This window comes from Pollicipes pollicipes, unplaced genomic scaffold (assembly GCF_011947565.3).
Source record: "Pollicipes pollicipes isolate AB1234 unplaced genomic scaffold, Ppol_2.1 Scaffold_3447;HRSCAF=4054_pilon_pilon_pilon, whole genome shotgun sequence".
NCBI classification, from domain to species: domain Eukaryota; kingdom Metazoa; phylum Arthropoda; class Thecostraca; order Pollicipedomorpha; family Pollicipedidae; genus Pollicipes; species Pollicipes pollicipes.
In genome coordinates, this window is record NW_023596297.1 from 2,906,776 (window position 1) to 2,925,487 (window position 18,712).

The 18,712-nt window shown below is 57.0% G+C and overlaps 1 protein-coding gene across 1 annotated transcript; it reads right to left on the bottom strand.

Annotated features, from left to right (window-relative positions):
* Positions 1-481: 481 nt before the first annotated feature.
* Positions 482-18,669, bottom strand: LOC119091891 (extracellular matrix protein 3; the record flags this gene model as incomplete). The annotated part of the gene is given in 11 exon segments (XM_037214800.1): positions 482-664; positions 3,139-3,300; positions 9,497-9,694; positions 9,860-10,099; positions 10,390-10,539; positions 10,808-11,065; positions 11,802-11,927; positions 12,146-12,376; positions 12,718-12,864; positions 14,634-14,729; positions 18,544-18,669. Coding segments are annotated over 7 exon segments (1,252 nt in total), but the record flags the coding sequence as incomplete, so codon positions are not given.
* Between the last annotated feature and the right edge of the window lie 43 nt (positions 18,670-18,712).

An 18,712-nucleotide genomic window follows, 5' to 3' on the forward strand; every position in this document is an offset into this window, starting at 1 on the left:
CTCAACGGTCGGCTATGCTTACTCACCCTTCGAGACGCCGTGGTAGTCGGGGCCGGAGCGGGCTGCTCGCTGCTTACTCCGCTGCGCACCGCTCAACGGTCGGCTATGCTTACTCACCCTTCGAGACGCCGTGGTAGTCGAGGCCGGCGCGGGCTGCTCGCTGCTTACTTCGCTGCTCACCGCTCAGCAGTCGGCCGCGCTCACTCACCCTTCGAGACGCCGTGGTAGTCGAGGCCGGCGCGGGCTGCTCGCTGCTTACTCCGCTGCTCACCGCTCAGCAGTCGGCCGCGCTCACTCACCCTTCGAGACGCCGTGGTAGTCGAGGCCGGCGCGGGCTGCTCGCTGCTTACGCCGCTGCTCACCGCTCAGCAGTCGACCGCGCTCACTCACCCTTCGAGACGCCGTGGTAGTCGAGGCCGGCGCGGGCTGCTCGCTGCTTACGCCGCTGCTCACCGCTCAGCAGTCGACCGCGCTCACTCACCCTTCGAGACGCCGTGGTAGTCGAGGCCGGCGCGGGCCGAGCCGTCGCGCGTGTACAGCCGGGTGACGGCCGTCTGGCTGAGGTCTCCCAAGCGGACCACGGCCACCCGCACCGACGCTGGCTCGTCGGGGCCTAGCGGCTCGGTCACGCGCAGCCGGGCCGACTCCAGCTTGATCAGCGGCCCTGAAGGCGGTATGGGGCACGGTGTCGGGGCAAGGTCGCCACGGCAGGCGCCGTGCCGTCTCACGCGAGGGCGACCATGACCAACGGCAACATCACCTTTGTTTAACTTCGTCAGTGCCGTCATTGACATCGTTTGTTTAAACAAGGATGAATTCTCAACACGCTGGTGTCTCTCGCGAGACGCATTTGCTGGATGATATTTATGCATGGATGTATGATGTGTGGATATGGCTTGACATGAAGCCCTTGTGACATGACGGGGATTAAGGTGGATAAGGCATAACGATCGGAGATAGTCGACGAACCGTCTGAGGACCCACGTCACTGCAGAAAAGATAACTAGGTCGTTGATCAGATAAAACAAATCCGGTGATCGATGCAGAAAGCCAGATGTGTACGCTCGATGACGGCACTCTTGTTGACAGCCCTGCTTGCTGCACCCTGATGCAATGCGCAAGGTCGGGCGAGTAGGCCTGGGCCATTTTTGAGGGGTCATGCTTGAAGTCATAAGGTGATATGATGCAAGGAGGAAATTTTCACCATGACGCTATGTAGTCAATTAAGTTGCAAAACAGCCCACTGATTCATTGTTGGCCCATGCGTAATATGATGGCCTCCATAGTCAAACACAGCAACGACTATATTTGAAACAAAATACACGTGTCAAGTTATATCGAACACCAAAGGATATATATGCATGTGCAACGTGAGGGGAATGGTGCATACGTCAGAAAAAGTCAACACATTAACGTTGACAGTATAGTTTTTCATGGTGTGAAGCGTGCCTCAAATGTGCAGATCTCCCGGGAGTACTGAACCAGTAACGTTGGAGCTCCCCTGCCTGTGGATTTATACGCGAAGTAGCCTTATCACCAGAGACTGATAAGAAACGATGGGCTTACAGGAGCTGCGGTGAAAATTAAAAGGTATCCGTACCTCATACTAACCGCGTTACAGCATGAGAAAACGGGGCAAAAGCACTATCTGAAATGTTGTAGGACCATTCCGTTTCATTGTAGCGGAAAAGGACCCAGAACGCGAAAACGCGGAAAACTCAGAGGACTCAAGGTGACTCAAGGACTCCAAAGCTAGGACGCACTTTGAAGTAAGATTGTTCTACACAGGAAGGTAAAAAAAGAAACGTTCAGGAACAAGTTATTCTGGGCGGTCGACCTCACCCGGGGCCCAAGTCTCACCGAACACAAACTACGACCAGTCTGGAGATCTGTGGGGTTAGGGCTGGTTGGACGAAGGCTACGAAGTAGTTGTATGAATGGGACAGACCCACAACGGGTGCAGGACACTCGGAATGCACGCTGGAGGCCAGGATCATCGGACAAGCCGCCACCGAATGAAGCGCAGTCGACAACATGGAACCAAACTGGCGGCATGGCAATCACCGCCCCGACGAACGCCAGCCGTCACCACACACTCCGCTCACAGCTCTGCTCCGTCATTCCGGCGGGCTCACGCCGGTCCGGGGCCGTCCACACCGGGCAGCACGGGCGATAGACGTCGCCGGGGGCGGGCGGGCAGCGCCGGTAAGTCCAAGCACGACCCTGCGCTGAGCCGCGTTGTACTGCACGGACAGAGCAGCGGAGAGTGGCGAGAGCGGTCGGTGACGAGTTGCGTCACCGCCGTCCGGTGCTCACGGCTGCTGTGTGGCGACGGCTGGCCCAGCGCCTCGTGCTCGAGGGCCGTGAGTGAGCGTTTAGCGAGCCAGTTAGCCCGCTTGAGAGGCTCTGGCCGCGCCCTCCCCAGAGCCGCAATCTCAGCACTCTGCGGCGTTGGCTCGTGAGCGGGGAACGCGCCGACCATCACCTCCTGTGCTCCCACTCCCGTAAACCGCGTGGATAGGGTCAGCGCCCCTCCCCCCCCTCCGGAGGCGCGCGATAACCAGGACCCGGCGGCAGATCGGCCGGCGTGTCATGTCCGCGGCTGACCCCCCTCCCCCCTGCACGGCCCCGGGGCACGGCCGGGACTAGGCCCGGGGCGAGACCAGCCGAGGGGACACACGGGGATCTTTTGACGTGGTGCGCCGGGTTGAAACCAGCCAAGGTGCTCTGAGGAAGTACGTGGGCCGCCCTGGCGGCTGGAGCCGCCTTCGATTTCCAGTCGTCATCGTTTTTCACCTCTATCCTGAAAGGTACCGACCACGGGTGGGGGTGTGGGACTTTTAACCGATGATTCTACAAGCGTCAAAAATGACTCCACAGTCTACACTGCTAGCTGCGACCTCCCAGGTCCGGAGACGACGTCATGTGGGTCTCCGATTCGGTGCAGCAGCCACGAACATGACACCGAGATGGCCGTCCACCTCACTCCTCCATCACCTTCACCAGAGCTAGCCTCAGCAGCATCAGCACCGTTACCGCCGTCATCACCGGCATCATCGCCAACATCGCCACCAGCATCACGACCGGCATCATCACCACCCTCGTCACCACCATGACGTCCCGGTGGCGCTGACTTACGATCGGCAGCGTCCCGCACGGTGACCTCGGTGGAGTTGCGCGATCCGAGGCGGGCCGCGCCGGCCTCCAGCGACGGCAGGCCCAGCACCAGCCGAAACGTCTCCGGCGGCTCGTGGCTGTAGTCGTTCACCAGGATCACCGAACACGGCTTCTCGATCTCGCCTGCGGGCGACCGCGCGACGTCAGGCAGTCGGGGGCGGGCAGGGAACGAGACACTACCGGGATCATTGTCGGATTGCCAGGCTGCTTAAAGGCGGCAAGAGGTGTCATAAGACCCCGAGTCATCTAATGCCGTTTTATGAATGAATCAGACCTACAAATGACGTGCTTGTGACTCATACAAGCGCGCGATTTGACGCCGTAGCGTCTCGTCGGAGTCACTACTGAACATGCTGGTTTCAAGTTTGGTCATCACACGCCAAGTGATAAAAGCAGGGCCGGTGAAGACTGAAAGTCTCGGGTCTCTCACGGCGCAGTCTGTAATCAATGTATGCAGGACTGGTTGCAGCACCACGAACAAAACATGAAGCTCACAGCCCCAAAATGATTTCCCCTGATCTGCGCCATTTCGCCAGATCTGCACCACATCGCCATATCACGCGCGGCATGTCACACACGGCTGACGTCAGCACACCATATCACGCGCGATGGCTTGATCATACAGGTGTGCATGAGATCATCTGCGTGTGGCGGTGAAGGTAGTAAGACGATTTGTATATCGGAGCGAAGCTAGTCGGCATGGAGAGGCTTCGCTTATCGCGTGATACGGGGCTAACAGAACGCGCCGCTACTCGTCACACGTAAGCCTAGCGCCCCAATCTATTACTTACAGATAAAGCGGGGGTCTGCCTGATATGACGCATATCGTGTTGGGCGAAGTCACTTACTCAGGGCCCCGAAACTAAATGTGGACGAACATGCGGGCGTGGAATCTGGCGTTAAAATAATAAAGCAGAAGCGACAAAATAAGTATCTACGGGACAAATGCTCTCGAAGATGGAGGAGCTATAGGTATGGTATACTCTTGATGTGGCAAGCAAGCAAGCAAAATGCAAAGTCAGTGAACTGAAGTCATGTCAGTGTTTGCTATTTTTCATAAATGATGTAAATATGCAAGCATTTTTGTGTAGTTTTTGGTGCCTCTATACCAGATTAAGAGAACTAACTCAAATGCTCAACCACTATGTGACCAAAAAGCACATGGCCATCCAAGGTTATCCAAGGTCATTGGCCTATGTGGCCAGAAGTGATGGACTATATGACCGAGTGTGACGTACGTAACCACCTTCTTACCGCGTCCGTGAAGTTGATGACGTATCATTTCATACACCAATGTGCCTATTCTCAGTTCGTTACAAATACTTTGCCAGGCGTCGAAGGGACTATGCATAATGTAGTTGTGCAATAGTGCGATCTTGAGTACCTGCAGGTGTACAATACACTAGTTCTGACCACAGAACAGCAATGTGCTCGTCACGTAGACCCACATAGCACCTCAATTTTTCACTTGGATGGTATAAACTTAACCTATGTTGACCTCAGATGACCTTTAGGACGGAATAAAATGGTGTTATGTCTGAAATACTGCTGTCCCGCAGATGCACCCGATACAATAAACTTAGTCGGAAGCGCATTGCAAAACATGTATCGTTCTTGTAGGCTGCTGGTAGACCAACTCTGAACGGTGACCTAATCTGACCTGACCCCTGTGGGGAAACGGAAATGGTCAGAATGGACTCCCCACAGTCTTAACACTTATTTCAGTGTCCTCAATATCTGTTTTGACGTGTTGACGTAGGTTTTAACTGAATCTTTCGGAACAGCCGTTTTGACCTTCCGTAGCCTCTGGTGGCCCTACATTTGACCCAAGATAAAAGTTCGGTGCGAATTCTTCATGATTTGACGAGACCCTCGCAGCGTTTTGTTTTTCTCATACAGCGTTTAAAAGTTGAAGATCCCAGAGGAGGAATTCAACTTCTCTCCCCCCCCCCCCCCCCGACCGGGCACGGTTGCCTGAGACTCCCGGCCGAACGCGCGTCAATGAACGCTCAGGGACCACCTTTCAAAAATTTAATCCTAACCCTTTGAATGGGTGGATTTCTGGGATCAGAGTCACGCTAAGTATTGCTTGTTGTATGAGCTCTGACACCTACCATCCGATCGCGCAATTCTAGGTCAACGACAGAATTTGGTGGCAGAAGTTTAAAGTTCTTCAATGCCCAGCACGATCCGTCCTGCCCTCTGATGTCATCTGACCTTTATCGCGGCCGCTGCTACGGACCGCAGGCCTTGCCTGTCGAGGATAAACAGCGAGCGACTAAAGCGACTCGAATTTCCCCGACAGGGTTGGGTGAATCGGGAGGCAGACGCTCTAACCATCCGAGTCATCGAGGCGGACAACTATGTCATAGGTTTTATCGTGACACAACGAGCACCCTGTCAGACACCAATCGGTGACTCAGGTAAGGCCAGGGGCGCAGAGTAGGTCAGCCCCTGTAGGCTGGGCAGGGTGGCGGTCCACGCGCTACCCTAACCCAGGTGACGACGGCAGCACCGGCAGTGCGCCCCCCAACTCGGTGGCGAGAGTGGTCCAAATCCGGGTGTGAATTCGTATTTTGGTGTATTTCTAGGATAGATTTCAGCATTTCCATTGCATAGCCCTTCACCCCCCCCCCTCCACCCCCACCCAACTCATTTTGCGAAACTATGCCCATAGTAATGAGAAGGCAAGGCAACCCTGGCGCAAACTCAAAGTACATGCATCTTATCTTCGACAGCCTCTTACCAAAACATGGACAACAGCTGCATAGGCCTAAATAATATCACGCCTGGTGTATTAGTAGCTTCACAAGGTTTTCGCCAGTTAACTCGCCTACCACCGTGAGCTGTTATGGAGTCCTGATCAGAATTGGAGATGTTTGACTGTAAGACATGTACGCGTCACACACCGAAATCTTTCCTTGTCATCGCTGGAACTCGAAGCCGTTTTTTTATACAGTCCAGTGCTCCACCCGAGGTCCGTTACGACGGGTGTGTTAAACAAAAGATATTGGAGGCCGAGCTGCACGCGTGTAAAGCTATCGCTAAAAGCGTCGACTCGTGAATGGATATCGTCAATTGAACCACGCCGTTCGAGGTGCGTTCGATGCAACCCCGATCGGCAGAACATGGAAATAATTATACGGCGAGCGTTGGCGCACCGAAGATTGGATCAAGGCTATCTAACGAGGTAGAACCGTCGGATCCGAAAAAAGTAGCAACATCGTTACAGCCTTACGTACGCAACATTGGAACAAGGCTATCAATCTCCAGGAGGCTATTGGAATATCCTCCTGGGTTTTCATCGCGGACATTTAAAAAATAAAGTTTGGGTAGTGTCACGCCGCCAACCAGATACTTATCAACCTATGCATGACCTATTTTAAACGGAATGTTGATAAATCCCAAAATTACAACGGCAAATGACACTGAAGGGTATTTTCTTAGAAAGTATGGAATGAGCGAACTTGTCATCATTCGAGACAGGGTACGCTGAGTCTTAAGATCTCTGACGTCAAAGGAAAACGCCGTCAATGGCCGGACGAAAGCCGGCAAGACGTCGCCTCCAAGATTTTCCCATGTGTGCAAAGTGGACTGATCCATGCGATCAGAATGTCAGTGGTTGAGCTGCTCAGCCAATGAGCGAGTCTCATAGCTTCCTGGTACTGGGAAAAATAATGATGCTGCAGGCATGCCACAGCGACCATGTCCACCTGGGTAAGCTCCGATTCCTGCAAGTCGACTCATTGATTTCCCGTCCACTCCTGTTTTTGTTGTCCCTTGTGACGTCACTGGCGTTGCTATCGGCTGCTGCCGGCGGTCAGGTATGCTCGCCGCGGTCAACAATAGCACTCCGGCCCGGCGTCATCGGCGGGGCGCAAGACCGCCGCGGAAAGCTCCTGAGCGATCAGGAGTGCTCGACAGGCTGACGTATAGGACCCCAGCCAGAGAAGAGGGCACTTTTAGCAAAGCGGCCGGTGTGCGCTCACGCACCCAAGACCAGTGCGCGTGAATGAATGGCCTGTGCAATCAAGAGTGCCCGTGGAGGTAAACGGAAGGCCAAATTGAGAATGAAGGGTTGTGCGCAAACGGGACCAAAGGGAAAGAGCCCGCGATCAATGTAGAGGGCCCCTGAGCATCGAGTGGCTCAGTGCCTTCCTTATATTGCCCCTAACAACAGCACAAGGCCCTCCGAGCAAGTGAAAGGAACTCGAGACCAATATGAAGAGCCCCTGAGGAACTGAGTGTCTCCGGCATATGGGGCCCCAACAAAAGCGCATGGAGTCTTTCGGGCAAAGCGGAAAAACCCGTGGGGCTTCCTGATCGATCAAGAGTGCCCAGACGTGTGAACAGATAGCGCCCCAACAGCAGCGCAGGGCCCTGCGAGAAAATACACGGACTTCAAAGGTTATGTGGAAAGCTCCTTTGCCACCAGATTGTCCTGGCAAGTAGACATATAGGGCACCGACAACGGCGTGACGCCTCTAGACAGCGTAATGAGTTTGTCTGCTCACGGGCTTCACTTTCGCTTGCGGCTGTTCTTGGTCGTCTGGAGGCCCAAAGACGTCCAATTTTGTTGTATTTTGTGTTTAAAAGCTGCGTCTGTTGGCCCGGTCATCAACCCCCTCAGAGCCTATGGCTCCCCGAGAGGCACAAGGGGCGAGCACGGTTCGGTGTCTCCCTCTTCCGGATCCACCATTGGCTCGAGCAGTCTGATAAATGGTGCCCAGACAAGTACATGGGGTCATCCATTCAGATAAGAAGCACCCAAGGCACGGTATTGAGAGCCCAGGAATGATCAAGTGTGCCCGAGAGGGCTAACAGATGAGGCGTCCCTGACAAGAGCGTAGGACGCTCCATTCAAATAATAAATACCCACGACACAATGAGAAGAGCCCCCAAATGATCCAGTGCACCCGAGCAGGTTAACAGATTTGGCCCCCAACAAGAGCGTGGGACCATCTATTCAAATAAGAAGTACTTAAGACCCAATGTAGATGACCCCAAGCGATCAAGTGTGTCAGAGCAGGTTATTAAAAGGGGCCCCGACAAGAGCGTAGAGCCCTCCATCCAAATAAGAATTACCCAAGACCCAGGGTGGAGGGCTCCCGAAAGATCGAATGTACCCGTGCAGGCTATCAGATGGCCCCTGACAGGGACGTAGGGCCCTGTATTCGAATACCAGGACCCAATGTGCAGGACCCTCAAACGATCTGGCGTGCCCGAACAGGTAAGAAGATAGTGACCCCGATAAGACAAAACAGGGCCCTCCATTTAAATAGGAAATACCCAAGGCCCAATTTGGACGGCTCCGAAGGACCAAGTGAGCACGAGTAGGTTGACGGATGGGCCCCAGACAAAAGCGTAGAGCCTTATGCAAAAAACAGAAAATTGGAAGGATCCTAGACCAATGCAAAGGTCCCATGAGCATATCGTGAGTGTGCCGAGAGGTTAACCGTGACCAGCGTTAGGGGCCCCTGAACAAAAAAGAAAACCCCGGCATGTCAACATGTGAGGCCCTCTGGTTCTAACGTATAGAGCGTTTCGGGCGAATGGGAAAAATCCGTGGCAGGTGCTTGATTGCTAAAGAGTGCCCCAGCACGCTAGCAGGAAGGGCCGCAGCAACAGCGCAGGGCCCTTCGAGCAAATACAAAGAAATCAAGAGGAGCGCAGACGGCTCTTTAACGATCAGGTTGACCCAACAAGCGGACATATAGGGCTCCCGGAAACAGCGTAGGATCTCTGAACAGCGTAAGCAATCTTAGAACCTCCCAATCACTACCGCTTAACCAGTGAAGACTAATTTTTGTCTGCTCGTGTGCCCTTACTTCCGCTCGCAACTGCTACCGGTCACCTGAAAGCCCAAGGACGACCAATACTGTTGCGTGCTGTGTACAAAAACTGCTTCTGCTCGGCCGGCTATGAGGCCCCCTCAGAGTCGGTGGGCCTCTTCGGGACCCAGGCGGAGGGGAGCATGGCCCCGTGGCACCCTCTCTGAATCCGCCCCTAGTGCGGCGTGTGAGGTGTGCCCCTCAAGCACGCTGCTCCGAGGCGGAAATGGCACATGAACAACAATCGCGTGGAACACGAGGGCACAATCGGCCGGAATGGCCCACGCAGCTTCATTTACTTAGCCTCCCAATGTTGGTTTTTGGAGAGGCGTTGCTTTTTTGCCAACAGATTGCTGCCGGTGAACGCGAGCGCAGTTTTCCGCAGTGCACTTCCTTTTGCCAGTGAGCGCAACTGAAGGTATCCAACAGTAGACGGCAGCCCAGTCTGACATCACAGCCGACGCTAACGGCGACACGCCAGTCCTGACCTGGCCCGAACTCCAGGCGGCTGGCATCGGTGTCAGGCCGCTCGTCGAAGTCGGCACCGGCCGCCGCGCTGCCCTGCCGCGTGAAGCAGCGCACCGATGACGTCATGCTGACGTCACCGCGCCGCACCACGTAGGCTGTCACCAGGTCGTCCTCTTCGAGACCCTCGTACGTCGCCTCGGCGAACTCGTGCACGGGCACTGCCGGCGAGACGGCGATGCAGTGAGGACGCGACGGAGCCAGCGACGGCGACGGCGGGGCGACACCGACGCATTGGCTGCCTGGGCCCGACACTGGTGGTATGGGGGCGGCAAAGGGACAGTTGCTCACTACCAACGCCTTCTTATCAAGAATCAAACACTCACGGTCGGAGACGGAGTCATCGATGGTGACGTTGAGCACGTGAGGCCGGCCGAACGTGCTGTTGAGCGCGCGGGGCGGCCCGAGCGAGCCGTTCACGGGCAGCCGCAGCAGCAGCTGGAGTCGCTCCGGGCCCTCCAGCCGCGCCAGGCCCGCGTCGTCCAGCACCGTCAGATTCAGAGAGGCCTCCGTCTGGCCCGGCCCGAACACGAGCGTCACGCCCAGGCCTCGGTAGTCCTCGCCGGCTGTCGGAGGCGACGCATGTCAGGGGCGATGCTGCAGCGCGGCACGCGCCGGCTGGCACGGGCATCGCAGACATACCTGTCGGTCACTCAGGAGAGGTAAGAAGGTTTTTGAAACACCTATATCATTCTTCATGATGCTTTTTTCCCATCATTTTACAAAAAACCAACGAAACAAACCCAAATCCACGGCGGGCAACTATGAACGGCTTGCTAGTTTAAGGAAGCTAAAACAAAGATCATGTCCAGCTGTATAATTTGGCGTGGAGAAACTGCCGGGGGAGACGTCTCACCGGTGGCCCGGGGTGGTGGTCCCGGTCGCGAGGTCACGGTCACCGATGACGACCCGGTCAGATCGGTTCCAGCTCGGTAGACAGTCACGGACACTGCTCCAACGCTCTCGTCGACATCTAGCGTCGGCTCGCCGAAGTAGAAGTACGGCGCTATGCGGGAGCAGAGAGTGACACCATCGGAAGATAAGCGGACGATTATTTTAGCCGAACACGGAATACTACCAATATGTTGAACTGAATGATGCAGATATGTGTCAGCGGTATACAAATACAAATCAGATGAATGCAAAACATATTAACGGCAGCCGCATAGTCCACAGCGACGCATGCAGCACCAGTCACGGGAAAATGACTTTACGAGACCCCATTGTCCAGCACGCCTCACAGCCCATGCGACCGGTAGACCGGGTCTGCTCACCGTCGTCGTTGTCGCTAAAGATGGCGACGCGTGCGGCGCGGTGGCCACGCCCGGAGAGCCGGCCGCCGCGTGGCTCGCGCAGCTCCAGCCAGAATGTCTCCTCCGGCTCGAAGAGGGCGTCATCCACCAACTGGACGGCGCAGGCGGCGGCGCTCTGGCCGGGCTCGAGACGCAGCCGGCTGGCCGCCTCCCCCGGCCGCCGAGAGACGTAATCGGAGAGCGACAGCACGGCACCGTCCGGCGTACCACGCGCCGTGTCTGTCGCGGCGCAGGGCGTGGTTAGGATACACCACCGGCACGGGGCGTGATCAGGACACATCGCTGGCACGGGGCGTGATCAGGACACACCACCGGCACGGGGCGTGGTCAGGACACACCACCGGCACGGGGCGTGATCAGGACACACCACCGGCGCGGGGCGTGGTCAGGACACACCACCGGCGTGGGGCGTGATCAGGACACACCACCGGCGTGGGGCGTGATCAGGACACACCACCGGCGCGGGGCGTGGTCAGGACACACCACCGGCACGGGGCGTGATCAGGACACACCACCGGCGTGGGGCGTGATCAGGATACACCGCCGGCACGTGGCTTATTCAGGTACCCCAACGGCGCCGGACGTGGTCAGGACACATCGCTGGCACGGGGCGTGATCAGGATACACCGCCGGCGCGGGACGTAGTCAGGACACATCGCTGGCACAGGGCGTGGTCAGGACATACCACCGGCACGTGGCTTACTCAGGTACGCCAACGGCGCCGGACGTGGTCAGGACACACCGCTAGCGGCGTAGATATATATGTTTGTTCATGCTACAGCACTACTCCCAGGAGCAGTGAGCGAGCTGTAAAGCTGGGTGTCGTCTGAGCACCAAATCTGTCGCCATGGCTTTAAGGCAGTCCAAAAGCAGTTGCAAAGCATTAGCTGATGTTTCTACTCATGTCTTGAAGAGCCGTCCCTGGCGTGGCTCGTTAAGTCTCCTGATCGCGTACCATTCTTGGTGAGGCAGAGGACGGTGAGCTCCTGACTGAGGTCTCCGGACCGCTCCACCATCACCTCCAGCAGGCCGACGCTCTCCTCCACGCGGTACTCCGGCACCGGGAAGAACACCACCGACTCTGCCGGAGCGTGCAAGGGCGTGAAGCGGGCGACCTCTGTTGACCACCTCGGAGGCCCGGCACCGTACTCCAAGACGTGCTGCTATATGCAGTCCACGTCACGTGGCCCAACCCTGACTGGCCGAGACCGATCACGTGACGGTCGGCCGTCAGCCCTGGAGACGGGTCGTGCTCACCACAGGCGAGTACAGCACTCATGGCTCCCTCTCCTTTCTCACCGTCCTCCGGGTCCACGATGACCACCTCGGCGGCGGCCGGCGGCGCCACCAGCGCCTCCACCGGCCGCTCCAGGTGCAGCCGTAGAGTCTCGGCGCCCTCGAAGCGCGCGTCATCCCGCAGCCGCAGCCGCCAGGTGGCGCGGCTCTGGCCGGGCGAGAACTGCACCTGGTCAGCGTAGGTGGCGCTGCAGTCGGCGCCCACACCAGCCGTACCGTTCTCGACGACCACCGCTGCAACAGGCGCCCCAGTGACCACCGACGGCACGGTGTGGGCTCGCAGGCAGACACTGCTCGGCTGTGACACTGGATTCCTGCAAGGGTGGGGTGCGGACGGCGCCATGCAGCATCAACAGCTGATTGCGTTGCAAAGCCCCAATGACACTCCACAGGCTGGTAGTATCTCTCATTGGTATGGCCAAAAATGTGAGAATTTGTCGTCCAAGCACCAAAATTTCATTCACTACGCCCTTCGATGCGGATAATTACGCATGTGGAGGAGCACTTGCATTAATTTCCGCTGCTTCGTTTGGCGAGTAAACAGTGATAACGAGGCGGACGCCGAAAGCTCTCACAGACGAACGAAGTCTCCCCGAGGTATCCGGTGCGATTCAGCTGAACTTCCAGGTGCGCCGCCGTCTCGTTGACGCGGTAGTGGGCGGCGCCGAGGGACACCCACGACCAGGTCAGGCTGAAGGTCAGGCCACGTACGTTGTTTCCGGCTGACGGCAGATGGCGGAACGTCACAAGAGGAACTGTCTGAGTCTGAGGGTTACACAGGCGGAGCTGGGCCTGCGCAGACCGTGGCCATTCCTACCAGCATCTGACAGTCGCTTCGTCATTACGTAATAATGTTTACAGTAGAAACGAGCATGTCGAGAAAATGTACTAGGTGAAAAAATGCAGAACATTATGGAGATAGACCCAAGCGTACGGACGCTTGCTAAAAACACAAGAACAAAATACTAGTCCACAGGCCCAAATACCTGGACCATCTACCGTTCGTCACTCTGTGCCCTGAGGACAAACAGCATTCGCTCCCAGCCTGCCCCTCCTCCTGCGTTGTGGAACACATGTCCCGGCCCCCGCGTACTGGCAGGGGATCAGCGCGCGCGCCCGCCCTTCCTCTCGCCTCAGCCGCCGCGAGCAGGCCGCCGCGCCGCCCTCGCCGCCGGTGCGCCGCAAACGGCCGCATTATGCACCAGGCTCGAGCGGCGGCGATTTGTCGGCATGGCGCCGCACGTGGCGACGCGGTGATGGATCGAGCGGCCCCGCCCCCGTGTGGGACGCCGGCACGAACGGTGGGGGCCGGCGCAGGAGATCCGGCACAGATAGACGGTAAGTACCGCAGGTGGATGGTAATGGTTCGCGGTTCGAATATCATTGGCCCCGAGTGGCGATGTTGTGCGCGACGTTGGTCGGCGCCCCGGCCGCTGGGGCGGGTGAGACGCCGTGTCCGTGGGGAGACTCTCAGATATCATCTGAGGAGGTCCGTGGTGCGGAGAAGGCTGCCGATTCGCGACGAGAGCCTGACGTAAAACTCGCGACAAGGCGATGACGCCGATGGGAGGAAAATACAGTGAGACGCCTGCGACAGCTGCCGCCCCAGAATTGCTTGGAACGGGCGTGATTTTATGTTTTGATTGTCATGTGCTTGTTCCGGCCGCTATGACACACCCAGCTGTCGTCACATTATCCACTCGTGATATGTATTGCGGTGTACCCATCCGTTGATCAAATTTACGGAAAGGAAACCAAGCGACAGGGGAGTTTGTACCAAACGTTTTAAGGCCATTTAATTTCATTGGAGGCTTCTAAAGTGGAGATCGATGTTTATGTGCCATCGATACGATTTAAGTGTTCAGAGTTGTTCGACAAATATAGCTGATCAATACGCATGGTAATTTTGACAAACGGTATTGACCCGGGATTGCCTTCCCAATGCTGATCTAGTACCAAACGTGCCTAATCGTATTGAAATTGTCTCATTTCCTGAATGTAGCCATGACTATTAAGCGAGCGCTGGAATGGCAAATCGATGGACGCATTAGCATGATCGTCGCGCCATTCCTGTGGGTAATACTCGATATGTGCTTACCGTACGCAACACGTCCGGTCCGATGACGTGAACAGCTTTAGTATGCATCGTTTGGTTTTATCGCTTTGCATTATATAAGCTAAACGTTTTGGCTGAGTTGTTTACTCTTATCATGGAAACAATTCCACGCACAGATCCAAGATCCTGTTCACATCAATATCTGATTAAATGACAGAGTGGGATCAGCATCGTCAGATTCTCTGCTCTGCTCAGCTAATCAGCCAGTTTATTCGACTAAATCTATAACAGACTATCAGTGATACGGTCTCATGACATTTAAGGAAGCGTTGCTCACATGCCTGATCCCACGATTCCAAGTCCCTGCATGCCGACCAGGTCCGGTTCACACCTGGTTCTCTCTCCACGTCAACAGCACCGGCCCCGGCACGTTACCTGGGTCTCGCACGCTGTAGACGAAGCTGTCACGTGACGTGGTGGCGTTGGCGTCCTCCGCCAGCAGGTACGCCAGCTCCTGCCGCTGCAGCTGGCCTGAGGACAGAGCGCAGCGCCCCGCGTCGTCAGGTGGCAGCTATGCGCGGAATGTCCGCCCAGAACCCGCCGCGCCGCACCGCCGCCCGCTAATTGTTTTCTCATTGTTTGTTTAGCGGCGGTGTTGCGGCGAGTGATCGATCCCACACCCGTTCACAATTGGTAATTCGGTTGTAGATGCGCCCCGGTCTGCAGAGATATCTGCATCTAAACTAGCTGGCGGCCGCGGCGGGTCGGAGGCGGGGGTGGGTCGGAGGTCAGGCCCTGCTGGCGGGTCTCGGCAGGGGTGAAGCCGAGCCCCGGCGCCGCTGGTGGGTCGGAGGTGACCTGCCACTGAGGTCAGGCCCCACTGGTAGGTAAGAGGAGGGCTGGGACGGAGGCCACACTCGTCGGTCACAGACGGACCGGGACGGAGGTCAGGCCCACTCATAGGTAAGAGGAGGGCTGGGACGGAGGCCACACTCGTCGGTCACAGACGGACCGGGACGGAGGTCAGGCCCACTCATAGGTAAGAGGAGGGCTGGGACGGAGGCCACGCTCGTCGGTCACAGACGGACCGGGACGGAGGTCAGGCCCCACTCATAGGTAAGAGGAGGGCTGGGACGGAGGCCACGCTCGTCGGTCACAGACGGACCGGGATGGAGGTCAGGCCCCACTGGTGACTCCCAGACGGACAGAGACAAAGTTTCAATTCCTCTCAAGGCCTGGACTGAAAGTTATGTCCCACTGGAGATTCACCCGCCCGCGTGGGACGAAAGCCATGTCGCGCTCACGGACCGTTGCGGGGACAGGGTCGGGACAGGGACAGGTCCCAGCGCTGGGTCAGAGCCGGAGCGGGACGGGAACGGCTCTCACGGAGGTCGGAATGTGCCGAGGTTGGATCGGTGTCTTCCTCGCCGTGCTGTCCCACTCTCGGTATCGCCACACCAGAGTCTTGCGTGATCATGAGTCACAAACCTTAAACGACCATTGACACGGCGTAGAGTTTGGCTGTGAGGTTTGCTGCTGGTGATTATTAATCGTTCACCGTGTGTCCGAGCTAAATCCAATAGACATGTGTTGTACCCACACATTACACTGAGTGAAAAGTCAGCAGGCAGTCGCAGGATTTATGAATTATCACAGGAAAGTTTCATTTCTCCTTGCCGTAATAAAAGTGAGCAGTTAACTCAGCAGAATAGCCTGCCAGAGAGAAATTAGCTATTACATTTGACGTTTCCCTTTATGACATTAAATTGCAACAACAGCTAAGTTGATCGGATTAAAACTGGGAGGCATGAATTACACCAAAAATGCAAGGTATATGACGTCAATTGAGCTGGCATCCACGAAAACGTATAACCATTTAAGGTTTCCAACACATAGCATAGTCATGGCAACGGACCAAGCACGAGTGAATGATTCCCGACATGATGATAAATTTGAACACGTCATGTACTTAGCCAGTTGACAGCCGACCGTCCTTCTACGGGGCTCCGGAAAACCATCTTCAGGATGCCATTGAAACAGGCATCTGCTCTGCCACACAAGTTCGCTAGACGCGGTTTCAAAGTCAGCGAACTACGCGAACGATTCTGAAAGCCGGCTCGATCGCCGCGACGCACGGCGGGCACCCGGTCCCCTCGGCTCCCGTCGCCCGGGCCGGCCGAAGACGGATGGGTGCGTGAGGCGTTCATTAATGCAGGCCGCCGGTGAGAAGCGACGGGGGCGGCGCGCGCACCTAGGGCGCGACAGGCCAACAACACCCGACAACCGATGGGTGGCGGCGAGCTCGGACACACCGCCGACCGGCGCGGCCGAGCCGGGCTCGGCCGGACACAGGCTCCGAGCCGGGCTCGGCCGGAGACGGGCCCCGAGCCGAGCTCGGCCAGAGACGGGCTCTGCGCCGGGCCCCGAGCCGGGCTGGCCGGAGACGGGCTCCGAGCCGGGCTCGACCGGAGACGGGCTCCGAGCCGAGCTTGGCAGGAGATGGGCTCCGAGCCGAGCTCAGCCGGAGGCGGGCCCCGAGCCGGGCCCCGAGCCGGGCTGGCCGCTCGGAGCCGCGTGGCCCGAGGTAAGCGGGATATTTTTAGAGGCCATTTGAATGCTCAGCCTCGCCAGCCGAGCTCCGCTGCCGCTGTGACAGCAAATGGGGTTCCAGCTACACTGATGGCAGCTTTTGCGCACAATCCGGCCCAACATATGGCTCGCTCGTCCAATTTTGCGTCAAAATGAAGCCAGAATAAATTTTCTTCCTCCTGTCTTAGATCGGCAGGAGTGCCACACACCTACAGCTGTTGGCAATATCAAGCACGGGTGCTGCAATACCAGTGGTGAAATCCTAGTTTGGATACACGAATTTCATTCTGAAACTGGATATGTGTAGCATGCGACAGCTGATACAAGCATGTGCGCTGTAGTGATGAAATGCAAGATGACGGCACTATGGTAACGGCAGCCGGTACTAAATCAGTACTGGCGGTACGCGCAAGAGCGGGCTCTGAGTCATGACCACTGCCGTGTCTAGAATATGATCGATCGTCCAGAACAGTGGCGGTGTGGTGATAACACCAGGTATTTATGCAGCCCTTCGTTTGCTGTCTTTGTATCTTGTGAACTAGACCTATCTCTCAGACAAGATTCTCTGAATTGATGAGATTCTGCACGATTCGGTCCAACGCTTGCTGCGTTCTCTCTGGCGTCTAGGATTCGCTGAATGCCAGGAAGCAATATCCCGCGCGTGATTTGCTTCATTAGCGGTGGCTGGCGATAAAAGAACGCCCCGCGCGGAGGCAACACGCGGCGAAGCACGCGGCGCCGCCCGAGATCAAACGGCCTGTCGGCGCGGTCGGCCCCGCCCGCTTGTAATGGGGTTGCCCGCTGCCACCACATTCCCCGGATTCGGGCGCCTGCGAACGATTGATTCGCAGTGAAATCGGGCCCCGGCGCGCGGCGCCATGTGTAATCATCCAGAAGCGCGATCACTAACGCGCCTCCGACGATCGCCGGCCGCCCGGGCCGGCCGCGAGCAATTACACCGGCGGGGTGTGATGCGATCAGAGAACCCGCGGGGCGCGAGGGGGAGGGGCGGGTGCTGGACACCGCTCGCCGCCGAGAGATTGGGGGGCGGGACAGCACGCGGCCAGCAGCCCCCGACCATTAGCGATAAGAGTTCACAGACTAGTTTATGATATGGCGGGCGCGTTGCTGCGGTGCTATCTGATAGCGGCTGAAGGCGATGATGGCAGAGGAGAGATCGGTGTACCGATTAGCCACACGTGGCAGTGGTGAGCTTAAATGGGGCGGGCGGGGTGCCGTCCATTGACTTCCAGGTAAAACAGCTCAACCACCACCCACTGAGCACTAAACCGTCTCATCAGTCTTCACGTGGTCACGGGCTTCCATGGTGTTTGGGAGAACGGAGCATGGCCGGCGAATGGCGCGCGCCACATAGAGAGCCATGCGGTCGGTTCACTGGGCTTGATGCTGACGGCTAGAGGGCGAGAGTCAGCAGGTATCCTGCTCACCGGCTGGACTTGAATGTCTTGTGTTCGCCCGTTGACTGTTAGGTTCAGACATATTCTGTGACCCATGAATCTTGGGTGGCACATTATCCTTCGGGAGGACAACGGATCTTTGGTCACGACCATCTGCCACGGTCGCCTCGTCACCACCACGAACAATATTTAAGAACATGTGGATCTGGATCGCGGACAGCCCATCGTAGTAGATATGATTATCTACTAAGTCCTTACGCTGAAAGATGTTTCCATAGTATTAGCGAGCCGCGTACTTGGTCCAGCCATGCATGACATGGCTGACTGACCCTCCCCACCTTGCGTGAAGTTGGTGACGGTCTGGTTGGTGAGCAGGCTGACCAGGCGACCCTCTTCCGGGCCGGCGGTGACCGTCACCAGCAGTTGGTGGTCGGCCGAGTCCAGGTCGCTGAAGCGCAGCTGGCGGGGCCCGAGCACCGCGCCGAGCCGGCCGGACGGCAGCCGCCG